The sequence below is a fragment of the Lolium rigidum genome, chromosome 6 (assembly GCF_022539505.1).
Source record: "Lolium rigidum isolate FL_2022 chromosome 6, APGP_CSIRO_Lrig_0.1, whole genome shotgun sequence".
NCBI lineage: Eukaryota > Viridiplantae > Streptophyta > Magnoliopsida > Poales > Poaceae > Lolium > Lolium rigidum.
Genome location: NC_061513.1, coordinates 297,541,870 through 297,556,836, shown reverse-complemented (window position 1 = coordinate 297,556,836; position 14,967 = coordinate 297,541,870). Strand labels below are relative to the sequence as shown.

At 46.6% G+C, this 14,967-nt stretch overlaps 1 protein-coding gene and 1 long non-coding RNA gene across 2 annotated transcripts; one reads left to right on the top strand and one right to left on the bottom strand.

Annotated features, from left to right (window-relative positions):
• Positions 1-707: 707 nt before the first annotated feature.
• LOC124664428 lies at positions 708-5,753 on the bottom strand. Its single transcript, XM_047201953.1, has 10 exons — positions 5,454-5,753; positions 5,262-5,352; positions 4,929-5,182; positions 3,575-3,662; positions 3,384-3,484; positions 2,970-3,329; positions 2,776-2,863; positions 1,697-2,445; positions 909-1,013; positions 708-817 (listed from the first exon to the last, which is right to left on the bottom strand). The coding sequence occupies exons 1-10, from the start codon at positions 5,751-5,753 to the stop codon at positions 725-727; spliced, it is 2,229 nt and encodes a 742-aa protein (XP_047057909.1). The 3' UTR covers positions 708-724.
• A 350-nt stretch (positions 5,754-6,103) lies between these two features.
• Positions 6,104-10,652, top strand: LOC124666030. The gene is made up of 3 exons (XR_006990785.1): positions 6,104-9,336; positions 9,942-10,109; positions 10,243-10,652. It is a non-coding gene; the product is annotated as an uncharacterized LOC124666030 (long non-coding RNA).
• Positions 10,653-14,967: the final 4,315 nt, after the last annotated feature.

Genomic DNA, 14,967 nt, shown 5'->3' with positions numbered 1-14,967 from the left:
TGGGTGTAGGTTTTTACAGAGATGTGAGAGTCCGCTTGAAGCGGAGGTGGTGGCCTGCAATGAAGGTCTAGCATTAGCCTTGGAGTCGTGGAGAGTGACTGTTTGGAGGCAGTGTCCATGATCAACAGCAAGAGCACTAACAGGTCTGAGGTAGCGGCACTAATTGATGTTGCTAAGCATTTGTGTAATTCTGATATAGAATGCCAGATCAAACACATTAGTAGAGATTTAAATGGTGTGAGTCACACCTTAGCTAAAATAGGTTGCAAAAATTAGTGTTCTATGGTCTGGTTCCGTCATGGACCAGACATTATTAGGCAGGCTTGTAATCATGATGGAACTCCTATGGAGTGATTAATAAATTTCTTTCCGCAAAAAGAATACGTCATAATATTCTGGTCGAACCACAGCACGTTATGATTGATTGAACCAACATTACAGCAAAACAAATTAGCATGTTCCACAGCACCAGTCATAGAGAAAGTAGTATATGCATTCAGTTTCACCAACCAGATATGAAAAACAGTGAAATATTGTGGAATGACATGATTCAGTTCCAAAAAAATTGATTTTTACACATCACAGGTTCCTTCCGGTGGAACCAACAGAGCTTCTCTCACTCTACATAATTTAATCATCACCCCACATTTTCAAGAAATTCCAGCGATAGCACAAACAACACCAGCAGGAACGAAATATATCCATCATCTGTCACCTCCATCCTTCACAAGGGAGGCTGCCTCCTGCAGTTACTGCCACTGTGAGGCACCAAGCCAATCTTCTCGTCGACATACTGCGCAAACTTCACCCTTGGCCCCTGGGAGTTCAGAAGCAGGCCAGATTTCCATTAGATATCTAGCTGACTACAGCAAGTTATCACGGCCAAACATGGTGTACCTACTACTCACGGGAATTTTGCAGTGTGAGTTGAGTTCCTCCAGCATCTGCCGCCGGCGGTCCCTGGCAACCTCCTCCACCCACGATGCCCTCTGGCAAGCCTCTTTGATCTGCTCCTGCAGTGATTTCAAGAAATCTGTCTTCAGCCACAAGAATTCTAAACATGCAGACAGCAGATATACTGCAGATGACACAAATGCTAACATTTTCAAACAGGATTTGCATCCGCTAAAATGAAGTTGACAGGTTAAAGAAATTAGAGTGAAATAGTGGACAGGTCAGGTTTCAACAAATCCAGATTGAGTTCAGTGGTAGAAACCAAATTCCTAAAAGAAGTACCAGTATGTGCTCACAACTTGCACACATAAACACAAGACAAGTGACAGTAATGATTCAGTTCAGGCATCTAAAATCTTCAATTGGAAGGAAAAGAAAGTAGAAGCAGACAGTGTGCAGGTCAGATTCCACTCTACAGTTCCAGTTCGGTGTTAAAGCTGGCTTTCTAACATGTTTCATTGGCTGCGACATGCCGGGAGCTCTGGTTAATATAACAATCTCATATATGAAGACTGCAGCAGAAACACAGAATGAATGTGTAGGTGACAACCTGAATCCACTAGTGCTGTGTTTGATTCACTTACAGTTCACTTCCATATCAAATTTGAAGTGCTGGTCCTGATCTCCTATTTCAGTTAGGCACATAATAGCTAATGCAAAACAAGTAGCAAAGCAAAAAAGACAGTATTTCTCCTTTCCTTTATGAAAGAAAAATGCTAGTCTTGAACTTCATCATACTTACTTTGCCAGAAGGTTTTTCCGCCAGACTACGCAGGATCGCCACCTCCTCCAGTAGGTTCCCGATTACATCATCCGCCTCCTGCATCTGTTTCCTGGAGAACTCAAAAGCTCGATCAGCACGCAACCGGAACACGGAGCAGTCAAGACACATGCAGATGCCCTTGCACCCCCAGCTTGTATGCCTCTTAAGTATCCCTTTCTTTGGAGAAAGCTTCTTCGGAGACAGAACTTGTTTCTTCAAGCAAGAGATGCCAGCGTGAGAAGGCTTGCAGATCATTCCCAGATCAAGCAATAGGCCATCCGGAGAAGCCACAGAATAATGTCTCTCTTGTGCACCATGTTGATCAGCTCCATCGTCCTCTGTTACTGCCTTGGTAGGGCTACCCAAACCAATATCAGGACACCTAGACTCCGAGCTCTGGCATTGTTGTACTTTAGCAAGTTCAGTCTTGTCTTGTAACAACTTGGAGTCACCCTTGCCGGAAGTTAGTCCACTTGCCTCATCTCCGTCTGACTTTGTAATGTTTTCTTCTACTGCAATTCCTTCAACTTCAGCCGCATTGCTTTCCACAGGAAAATCTTCCAAGACAGCAACCTGGCAGTGTCTATCTGAAGATGACAATACTTCTGGTGTGACTTTCTGCGATTCAGCTATACAGTCCAAGACATCATCGCTCGCATCCAATGCCAATTGTTTCTCTTCTGGAACTCTCTGAAGCCTGGCCCTGTTTCCTTCCTGAGAGGAGATATCTGGTACAGCAAGACAAGAAGAAGCACACTATAAGAAAACTGAACTGCAAAAAAGTGTTGGCAGTGAGATCGAGGAGATTAGTAAGGTTTTTAATTCTTTTGAAATCTCCTACATTCCTAGGAATGCTAATTTGGCAGCGCATTATTGTGACAAGGAAGCATCACCATGTAACCCAGAATGTATGTGGATTGACTGAGAGCCAACATCTGTAGAATTGGTGATGCAGCTAGAATGTAATCCTACATGATATTTAATAAAGCCTTTGTTTTCTCAAAAAAGTATTGGACACCATTTAACAGTGAAACAGAACACGAGAGCAGTGGACTCACCATTCTCCATGAGAAATGGCAGCATCCTCTTGTAGCTGAATGAGCTCGGATGAGGAACGAACCTTGACCTCGTGCAGCGAGCAAGACACTGAAACAAGCAGAAGCGCGAAATTATGTCATCGCTACACAAGCAATCCTATTAATCTTGCTTGGTCTACAGATGCAAAGTAAGAAATGCGGTAGCAGGAACTCACAGGCTTGCTGCTTGCGAGATCACCAGGTACGACCTTGGTTTGCTCTTTGACACTGTCGCAGAGCTCCTTCATCTCCTGGTCTCCTCCAGGCTTGACAGCAAGCGGCTCTGCATAATCCATCTTAACAGACTTGTCATCTGATTTCAACGCCTCCTTTTCTTCTACTGTTGTTTCAGCTTCAGCTACATCTCTTTTTTCAGGAGAATCTTCTGAAACAGTAAGCTGAGGTTGTCCAGTGGCCATGACAGCGTTCCTGGCAGCAACCAGGTCTCCAACTGAAGCTAACACTTCTTGTGTGACTTCCTGAACCTCAGCTGCACTGCTGCCATCCAGAGAAACTTGCGGCACGGCGCACTGAATCTGTGCAGCAGAATTTCCATCTGCTGATGATGTCACTTCTACCACTATGTTTACTTGAGCTCCGTCAAGTTCTTCAGGAGAGCCTTCTGATGCTATATGTTCCTCTTCTGACACTCTACGAATCTTAGCCCTATCTTCCCCCTGGGAAGAGATTTCTGATACGGAAAGCAGCATCCTGTCAGAAAGCCGAACTCTAAAAGAGATGCTGCAAAATTACAATCAGCTGAACATGGTAGTCAACTCACCATTCTCCTTAAGAAATGGCAGCATCCTCTTGTAGCTAAATGAGCTCGCGTGATGGACAAACCTCGACCTTGTGCAGCGGGCAACACACTGAAAAGCAACATGATTTGATTACTATGCTATTCAGGAAACACTCAACCGTGCTTAATACAGTTACAGAAGCAGATCCGGGCCGACAGGAGTGTGGCCCGTGCGGCCACACAGGGCCCAAAAAATTTGGGGCCCAAAAATTTTTAGTTTATCCTTCTATAGGTTGTAATTCTGTGTATAAACACGAAAGCATTACAGCCCGAATGGTTCTCACGTCGCTATTGAAATTTGGAAGGCTAATAGGTTGCATGTTTGATTCCTGATAGCAAAGCAACTCGCGTGACACATATTTTTTCTGGGTTTTTTTGCTATTTTGATTGATGCCTATGATTCCAAAACTACACCGTGTACTTATTTTCCCCATTTTTTTTGCTAATTGGATTGATGCCTATTGATTTCAAAACTGCACTGAAATATGTTAACTTTTGAGATCCAATTAAATAAATAATCACTTCGACTTTAACTTATAAAGAGTGCAGTAAATTTGATATAGTGTTATTCTATTCGTCTCATGGGGATAATTCTAGTAATAGGCTTATCTATGTACATGCACTTATTGGAATAAATTTACATGCTATAAGCTTTTGAAATTCCGAAATTGTTTTCTAGGAGTGCTGTAAATTTGATATAGTATTCTATTTGTCTCATGGGGATAGTTCTAATAATAGGCTTATCTATGTACATGCACTTATTGGAATAGATTTACATGCTATAATCTTCTGAAATTCCGAAAGTGTTTTCTAGGAGTGCTGTAAATTTGATATACTGTTATTCTATTTGTCTCATGGGGATAGTTCTAATAATAGGCTTATCTATGTACATGCACTTATTGGAATAGATTTACATGCTATAATCTTTTGAAATTCTGAAAGTGTTTTTCTAGGAGTGCGGTAAATTTGATATAGTGTTATTCTATTCGTCTCATGGGGATAGTTCTAATAATAGGCAATCTATAGCCATTGAGACTAGTTTTTTCTTGTTTAAACGTCCTTCTAAGACAAATAAGTTTCGCACAGTTAAAACACTTTCGGAAAACACTTAAAAATGGGCCCCAGAATCACTATAATTGTTCAATAATCCTATTTCCTAGTGAGACAGGGGGCCATTTTAAAGTTTTGCACAGGGCCTCGGATTTTGTCAGCCCAGCCCGGCCCGGCCCTGTACAGAAGCACATATTATTGACGCCGTTACACTTACACGGTACAAGCGCAGCCTATCATGCTTAATCTACAGACCCAAAAGGAGAGGCAGTACCAATACACTCACCGGCTTGCTGCTGGCGAGATGAGCAGAGACGACCTTGGGTTCTTCATTGACACTATCACAGCAAGCCTGCATCTCCCGGTCTACTGCACCCTCCACAGCAAGCGGCTCCACGGAATCCACCACAGGAGCAGCTCCACCTTGGCTCCCACTCCCGTCCTCAGCTTCGTCGGCCAGCCCAGTGTCAGATCCGCCGAGCTCATTGTTTGCTGAGTCGGAGACCTTGGGTTCTGAAGGCGTGTCCGAGATGTCTGAACCTGTCGACCACGTCAGTCTGTCAGCAGAGCGAAGTGATATTCGGGAGCAGGGGAGGAGGAGGAGGAGGGAGGGTGGTACCGTTCTTTGCCGCCATCTGGTTCAGGAACGGCAGGAGGCGCCGGTAGCCGAAGGAGGCCGGGTTGCGCACTAGCTTGGATCGCGGCAGCACCTGGAGATCCGTTCAGAAAGGAGGTCAGATAGGGAAATCGAGGATAGATTTTGACAGATGCGCGAGGTATGAACCAAGGGGGAGGAGTAAATGAGACTAACCGGCTTCCTCTCGCGGTCTTGGGCTGCCGCCGCCGCGGTGGGCTCCGGCGGGGTGGACTGGGCCACCTGGATCTCGACGACGGCGGGCACGGGCTTGGCGGCGGCGGGGGGGTCGGGGGAGGCGTCGGGAGGCGGCGCGGAGGCCGGGGGCACCACGCGGCGGATGCGGAGGTCCTTAACGGGGGCGTTGGCAGAGGCGCCGCCGTTGCTTGCATCGAAGAGGTGGTGCAGGAGCTTAGCGTGGCGGCGGGAGGTGAAGCCACCGACGACCGGCGCGGCGGGGATCTTCTGGGTCGGCATGGCGGCGGTGGCAGCTGCGCGTCGGGAGCTGGCTTGGTGGATTTTGGAGAAGGGGAGGGGAACTGTGGGGAGAAAAGGAGGGGATTTGGCGGGGAACCGGGCCAGTTTCGCGCCAAAACGGGTTGGAGGCGGGGAGCCTTGTGTTTTTTCTTTCCCAAATGCTAAAAAGTACCCGGATGCTATTTGACAAAACGAGCACTCGCTCGTGGGCCGTCAGATGCGCGTGATCAAGCCACGCGACCCGCTCCGTTCCGACAGCGGCGGGCAGCGACGTGCAGCCCACATCCACATGCCTCTTCACCCTCAATCCCTAGGGTTGGTCCAGGCCATTCCAGCGCGACAGCCGCCATACTCGCCGGCTCTCCCTCTCCGCCGCGCCGCGAGAGACCTCCGCTTCCGTCGTCGACCCCTCCACTCCATAGACGGCCTCGCCCTTCAGAACCCCCCTCCCATTCCTGCCACACGAGCCCCAACCACAAGCGAGACGGCAGATCGGGGTGAACACCGTGGCCGCGAGCTTGACACCGCGAATTGGTACTGACCTCCCAACCTCATCTCCGGCCACCGACGCCCGGCGGGATGTTGGCCGACCAGCCCCCAAAGAAGAGCCCCACGAGCTCATCCCTGCCGCCGGCGGACCAGCACAGGGCGTCAAGGCCTCCAGGCGGCTCGTCCCTGACGAGCTAGGCGCAGATCAGGCCCATGTTCCCACGTGGCCGACCTCCATGCCGCCGGGGAACTCATCTGCTGCCTCCTCATCTCTGCTGCAAGAGCATAGCTCCTGCTGTCCTCTGAAGGTAGAAGCCACACCATCTCATGTTTTTTATCTTGTTCAGAACTGTTATTGCAGATGCCATGACTCTAGTACTCCTGTGTTTACCCCAACTCTACAGCCATCAACGTGTGTAGAACTAGCTTATTTAATCCTTTACATGCTTATCTTCATGTGTGTGGAATTAGGATTGTATAGCACGGATGGATTGAACCGCATGTGAGTGAGAGGTGCCGGCCTAGGTGTGTGCAGTAATGTGTGCGTAGATGTTCATCTTAGGAAGGTTTAGGGAAGAAAAATAAACCTATGATAACACATGGCTGCAGGGTGAATACTGATCGAATCACCTTGTGATGTTGTTGATGTACCTAGCAAATTCAGACACAAATCTATCACACCCCAATTAGTTATTACACCGCTTCTATTTACTTATTTCTCTAGCAACACCGTCTCCATGGAGGAGCAACATCCTTCACTAGCTAATCGCTGCACTCGGGCTGTCCACGCACGGACGCTGCGGTTGGCGAGTGGCAAGGATGCACGGCGGCAGGTTCAGGACCGACGCTCGGATCATGCCGGGGATAAGAACGGCTACGGCTGACTGCTAGGTGCATCTCGCCGCCTTCTCTTCTGTTAAACCGCTTGAACCCTCTTTAGTAGAGTTGCTAGCCACTTTATGTAAGTTGATTATCCCGGGTAATTGAATTGTCCATATCCTTAAGTAAGTTGTTTACGACTCATTTTTATCATGTTTTGTTTTGATGCAATATCCATGCTATGTTTCACTTTAGTAGAGTTTCTAGTCGCTTAATTAAGTTGATTATCCACTGTAACTAAGTTGCTCATACCCTTAAGTAAATTGTTTATCTTACGCGGTCAACATTTCTAAGTTCTTTTTTGACTAAATGGTTAGGTTTGATATTGATTTTCATTAAGTTTGATTGTTCATTTGCGGATCCGAGGCGAGTCCGTCCATCCGCAACGCCATTGATTCTCCAGAGCGGGAGTGGTCTGAGACCGCCTTTCTTTGCATTATCTGAGTTTCTCTTTCCCCTTAGAGGGCTTTGGGAGGTTGTGGTGTCTGTGGTTGTGTAGATGGTATTTAGGTCGAGGATAGTTTGGTGGTGTCGGTTGTAACGTGTGTCAAAGTTGTTGTTCGTGTTCTTGTCTACAGTGATCAAGTGTGTTGGCTTGGAGTCACCACTCTTCCTATCAGTGCATTGAATAGCAATGCTTTTTGCGCTTTGGTGAAAAAACCATGGTTACGTTGATTACAGAAAATAACTAAGTTGCTACTTTCCTTTTATGGTTCAACATGCTTAAGTTGCATACTACTTTAACTGAGTTGTTTGTTCAACATGGATAAATTGTGTAATACATATAGCTAAGTTCGCCTTTCACACCATGGTTTTCTAGATTGATTTTTAACATCTAGTTTAGTTTTGTTGTTAACCATGGTGAGAAGCATCTTCAGTCATAAGAAGGAACTACCCAAGCTTGTGGCAGGCTGAGTTACTTTCTCTGAACTGTAGTATTTCGCTTTACTATTTTGGCTGTGTTTTCAACTTCTCTGTTTTTGCTACCACATTCTCGACTTTCTATGTTGTTTACATATTCACGATCCTCTCTTCTCTGGACCTATGAGCTAGCTTACACCATGAGTGACACATAGCTTGGCCAGAGCTGCAATGCTGGATGGATCACATGGAATGACAGCTGACCTCATCAGGGGACATTTTAGATATCGACCGAACGATATCAGAGTTTGCAATGATGATAAAAAGTATGCTGGTGTTTGTTGTCATCATCATGGTTAATCAATAGGTTTTTTCATCTGTTCTCTACCTAAAAGGTTGGATAAACTGTTACTCACAACTACAATGTAGTAGTACTGATTTGGCTAAATGGTAGGGGGCTGATGTTTTTGCCGCTTTCATGCTACTGAATTTGATTAAGTTGTTTGTTCAACATGCTTAAGTTGAATATTGTATTAAACTAAGTTTCTTTTTGGTAGCATGCTTTAGTTGATTTTATCTTCCAATTTAGCTTGATATTTAGCAATACCGTTTATGTTGCATACTGATTTGATTGAGTTGTTTGTTTCAACTTAACTAAATTGTTTGCTGAATATATTAAAGTTGGTTTCCACATCATACTTTTTAGTTTGATGTCTAGCATCTACTTTTACTTTGAGGTTTTAGCATCATCCTTAAGTTGCTTTACACTTTATCCTAAGTTGCTTATTCCATTACATTAAGTTGATTAATGACTTTAGCTTAAGTTGATTAGTCATTTCAGCTTAAGTTGCATTCCACTTTATACTAAGCTACTTCTTCCATTTAACTAAATTGATTAGTCACTTTAGCTTAAGTTGCTTTCTACGTTATCCTAAGTTGCTTTTGTTGTTTTTATTAAGTTGATTATCCATTTTACTTTAAGTTGTTTTACACTTCCTCCTAAGTTGCTTATGAACCAAGGGATCACGACTCCATGCTTGTAGGTCACCTTGGTTGAAAATACACTTGCATTTTCAATTGTAGGTTGGGCTTATTAAGTTGTTCGCCACTCCTCTATATTTTGCATAAATTTTAGTGTTGAATTTCCCCTAGTGGTTGTTGTTTAGTTGTCTTAACTATTTATCGTAAGTACATTAATTGTATTTCCAGCAATATTTGTCCCATCCTGTCTTTTTGCACCAGTGGTAGCTCATTGAAGGAGTGCATCAACTACGGCTGCTCTAGTTGCATGCCAGTTGGGTATGGATGCAACTAAAGCAACGCCAGCAACAACTCATCCTAGAAGTTGTCCCAGGTTTATTCTTTGTTGCATACACTTGGTCGTATAGGAATACAACTAAGCTGGTGCATGTTTTTTGTTGTTCTCCCTGTCAATAACCTGGGATCCCATATGTATCTAATTAGATGTCCTAGGTTTGTTCTTTCTGTTGTTTCTGCGATACAACTAAGTTAGTTTTACACATAGTACTTTGTTATTTCACGAATGTACTTAGTTGATTGCACATAATATCGATCAATGGAGTGTTTTTTCGCTTGATTTTACATACAATGCCTTGTTGCTACACGCATGCCCCAAGTTAATTGCACATAATGACAATCAATGGAGAGCCTTCCCTTTGCTAATTTGCTTTTACAATGGTGTTTTCTTGGTACAGGCTATGATTTTTTTTCTAGGCAAACCATAAGGGTGTAGCAGGGTTGCCATTTTGTTGTGGGATATACTATGTTGCTACCTAGATCCTGAAGGATCTAATTCTAGGAACCTAGGTTTTAGGAGTGTATGATTTTGTTACCTTTTGGATTTCATGGAGCAACTTTGTCTGGAGTTTCTTGCCCTTGCATGCCTTTGTCAGAAGTTGGTCACTGTTCTAATTAAGTTGCCTTGTCAACATGCTTAAGGTCCTTATTTGTGATATTGCTAAGTTGTACCGGGAAGCGGTGGAGCCCGGGTGGCGTTGCTAGTACCAGCTCGAGCGGTGGTGAAGGAGGCCATGGCGCCTATCTCGAGGATGTTACGGCGCCCGCGATGCCTTCGTGAGCGCAAGCCCGCCGCGGCCCCTGACCAACGTAAGTTGATTATCCAGTTTAATTAACTTGCTGCTTCCTTGTTAAGTTAATTTCTAGTAATGTTTAATTTTGCTAACATTGATGCTAAGTTGCTTTCTATCTAGTATTAAAGTTTCCTTAACATTGATGCTAGGTTGTTTTCCTGCATGGGAAGATCATGTGTTCATTTGTGATCTGCTGAAGTCGCAGTTTTCGGTCAAATCGAGATCTACATGCAGATGAGGAGGAAGACAAGTATTTGGAGGAGTAAGAAGAGTGGGAGTAGTTCGCTTGTAGTTCGCCAAGCGATATCGCACGTTGTTGTCCCTGAATTTCCCTTATGTGTGACCTCTCTTTTTCCCTTGAGCAATGCTATATGGAATTCGTATGATAGCTGGTACGATCAGACTCATAGTGGAGTGGGTTAGTATGTGTACCATATGATGGAAAGCCCTCCATGGGTCTTTTCATACAGATGTTGTACATATTTCTTTGTATGGGACACATTTCTGTTTTTCCTGAGGCCTTGTTTGGTACTAGTGTTTTTAGTGGGGATTAGTGGGGATAATACTCTAGAGTATTGGGTGAATCCCTGCTGTCACTCAATCCCCACAAAACCCCATCCCCAATCCACTAGGTAAGGGCTTGTTTGGTACTAGAGTTTTACTGGAGGTTAGCGGGAATAATCCGCTCCAACCTTCAAATCCCCACTTATCCCCAATACATGTTTGGTGCTAGAGTATGAACGAGTTTAATCCCCACTTATCCCCACTTTTTCCCAAATTTTAGTGTAATTTTTTCAATCCCCAATACTCTACCTCTACCTAGTGGATTGAGGTTGGGGTTTTGTGGGGATTGGGTGACAAAAGTGATTCACCCAATACTCTAGAGTATTATCCCCACTAATCCCCACTAAAACACTAGTACCAAACAAGGCCTAAGGGTAGAGTATTGGGGATTGAAAAAATTACACTAAAATTTGGGAAAAAGTGGGGATAAGTGGGGATTAAACTCGCTCATACTCTAGCATCAAACATGTATTGGGGATAAGTGGGGATTTGAAATTTGGAGCGGATTATCCCCGTCAATCCCCACTAAAACTCTAGTACCAAACAAGTCCCGACCGGGTGTTGAATCGGCCAGAATAGCACTCAGATGCTAGGTCAGGCAAACCAGCATCCGGATGCTGGGATGGACAAAGCAGCACCGGATGCTGCTTAGCCGCGTCCTCTTTCTTTCTTTTCTTCACCGGGAACTCTTTTTTTTAGTGTAAACTCCTTACAAAAAAAATTGCTTCGCCGCGAAAATCTATTCACAGCCACCTTGCTAATTTGGCTGCCTTAGAGCAGGTCTAACATGTCCCTTATTTCTCTGCCCCGTATAACGCGAGTTTCTCGCCCCGTATCCTAAAAGTGCGTCTTGCTGAACCATTTCGTCTAGCAGACCCCGTATTCCGCCCTGTATTTTTAAAAATTAAAACCCCGGGAAAATTAAACCATAGTTCATCTTCATTGATCATACACTAGATCATACATATACATAGCGATCTACTGCGATCCTAGCTACTCGAGGATGATGAATGGCACGAAAGGCCCCCTGGCGGCAGCCTCCTCCTCTGCCCTGGCGGCAGCCTCCTTCGCCTGGAATTCCGCCACGGCGGCGATGGCCGACGCCTCCTCCTCTGCCTCCGCCCGAGCTTTCTCGGCGGCATCCGCCTCGGATTCGGCCACCGCACGCCGGATGGCCGCCTCCTCCTCCGCCGCCTCCTCTTCCTCCGCGCCGCCTCCGCTTCCTCCGCGGCCGGTGCTGCCGATGGTCGCCCTCCATGCCGCCTTCGCCGCGCGGTCGCGCTGCCACTCGGCGAGCCACTTCTCGAAGGCTTCGCCGCTCATCGGCTTGAGCGGCGGATCTTGCCGGTACCACCGCCCACCCGCGGCGTACTCCCGGAGCGCATCCGGCACGTAGAGCGCGCCGGCGTACCGGCACGCCGCACGGCGGCTCCCCGCGGTGGAGCGCTTGCACTTGAGCCGCCGAGGCTTCCTCCACGGTGTCCGGCGAGCGGGATCGCTCGATCCGCTCGCCGGCGAGGCGCTACTACGGCGGCGGGAGTCCATGCAGGTGGCGGCGGGTGGAATGCGGCGCGGGGGAGCGACTAATTGCTCGCCGGAGCAGGAGGAGGAGGCGGCAGCGCACGGCGGAGCTAGGGTTGCGAGTGAGGGGTTAACCCCTCACTCGCACCTGCGCCCGGTATAAGTAGGGGGCGGAGGGGCCAATTTCCTGGGGCCCGTATTCCGCCGAAACGGGGCGGCCCGAATACGGGGCCTGCTAGACGGCCCAAACCGCGCCTGCCCCGTATGTCGCCGGAATTTTATGGGGTGGGCGGGTTATAAGGGGCCTGTTAGACATGCTCTTAGAGCATCACTAGCAGCAGAACACAGCCCTCAAACCCATAAGCCCTCTCACGTTGAGAGGCAAAATACCTAGGCCCCTTCATCTGATCAACCACGCGTCGTGGGAGGAAAAAATCCCTCAGCCGCTCGAGGCTTCTCCTTCTCCCGATGCAACGAGATCTCTCGATTGGTCCCTGTCGCCAATGCAACAGCTCTCAACCCTGCAAGATATTCGCAACTCCACACACTTGCGCACGTAGCCGCCGACCACGAAGCGGTAAGTTGCAACCGTCTAATTCCCAATGGAACAGCGGATCCCACAAGACTTTTCAGATCTACACAATATCAAGCAATATGGTGTAGGGAATTCAATAGTTCTGCAGACCAAACAACTAAGAACTAGGGTTTATCTTAAACATGGTCTAAAACAGCTAAGGGGCGTCCTGAGCACTTATATAGGCGTCCGGGACGACTTCTGGTCGAAAAAGTACGAAAATAACCGACCCAGAATAGATCTGGTCGAGACAGACTCGGAGACGGCCGGTCTGGGGGCCGATCGACCGGGCCTGGGACCGGGCTAGCCGGTTCAAACCGGGCCTAGGACCGGGTGGCAACCGGGCTCTGGAATTGTCGCGCAGTAACCCGTCTGGTTGCAGTCAGCGTGGCGCCCGGTTGGCGCCGGGGCGAATCCGGCCTGCCGCCCGGTCGGACCGGGCCAGGGACCGGGCGTGCCGGCGTGCCGGCCGGTCTAACCGGGTGCTGGGCCGTCCTGGACTTCTTCTTCTCCTCTCGCGCATGCCTCCCGCTCCTCCCTCGCGCGTCCATGATATATCTTCATGTCCAGCTCCTTGTCCAGCTCCACATCCATCTTCACGTCCAGCTGCTCCTCTCCTCCTCGTGCGATGCTTGTCTCCTCTTCATACCTGATGATACATAAGTAATAGGACTTAGGTAGTATAAAGTTCTGATCAATCAAAGTATCATTTAGGAACAAGTTAACATGTTGTTTAAGTAGCTTCGCACGAGCTCTTGTAATAGGTCTAATCCTAACTTCATTGAATTTGAGCTTCACAGCAGGTTCATCTTCATTTGGTAATGACGGATGTGGTAGTGTGGTAGGGATGTCCTCATCAATGAGTGGACACTACGTGTGGATAGATTAGGAAACTACGATCTAAGAAATGAACAAAGCTCATACCGTTTGGAGGATGTATTGTCTGCACACTGCAGACGGAAGGAGTTCAATGAATATTTCCTTCAGATACATGAATGGAGCGACGAAGAAATATATGTTGAATGAAGAACAGATTCATTCATCCTGGGGTATCCTAATCTTCATGTTGGTCATACATTGCGTCTTGTATTATTTTCAGCTTAGTTTATCGTGAACATTAACATTGTTTTTGGCTGCTTTTGGATGTTGTATGCAGTTTATGTATTATACTTAGTTTTCGTGATTTATTATGATGCTGTGAATTTATCCTATACTAGCTTCTAGATTTGCTACTAGATTTGTTACCATATTGGGCAAAAAACGAGAGCCAAAAGGCAACAATCATTGAAGAAAGACAGAAATAGAAACTTCTCTAGATTTGATACTAATTTGGTGAATCGTTACAAAGAGAGAGGGGGAAAAGGTGCTCTTAAAAAAGGATGCCAATTTAAGCCGAGAGAGACAGAACCTAGCTCCTGCTCACGTACAACCAAACGCGGTCTTGTCCTGTCCCACGCGGTCTCTTTCTACCAGCCCCACACAACGCGGCCCGGCACGTCAGCACGAAACGGTCAACTAAACGGGAGTCCCCCCGTCCGAGCTCCTTCCGCAGGTTTCATACAAGGGCTTGGGAAAAACTGAGGAAAAACTAAGGAGCTGGGGAAAACTGAGTACAACTAAGGACCCGAGGGCACGAAAATAGAAATCCCTTTTATTAAACATATGTACGATGGAGATTTTTGTCGACTCTACGATTTAAGCAAAATCTCGGGGGCTACTGACATAGGTATGCCGGCCAGGCATGTCGAATAAGTACCCTGGGTCTACAGTGAAGCATGAAGTCTATGGACTCGAAGCTTGGGAGGCAGAAGGTTGAAGGCTTTCGGGTTATGAAAGTAGAGATGTAATAGCAAACTTGTATCAATATAGGAAAGCCCAATGCGGCCCGACAGTTTACAACTTGTATGACACAGAAAAGTCTCGGCTTCGTCTCCTATATAAAAGGGAAGCCGAGGAAGACAAAAGGGATCGAAATCATTGTAACCCTAGTCACCATAATTTTGAGTTGATCACCTTTGTACAGCTGAACCTTCGAGATCTACTTGCTCTCTACTTCTTACGAAACCTTAAGTCTACAATACATAGGCATTGACGAGTTAATCCCTCGTCACCGAGAAATGAGGATACCCTAGAGTTTCACCCTACGCAATGTTACGTATCGTTGAGCAGTACTAGTGTATCGAATAATACTACAAAAGGTTCACACAACTAAGAC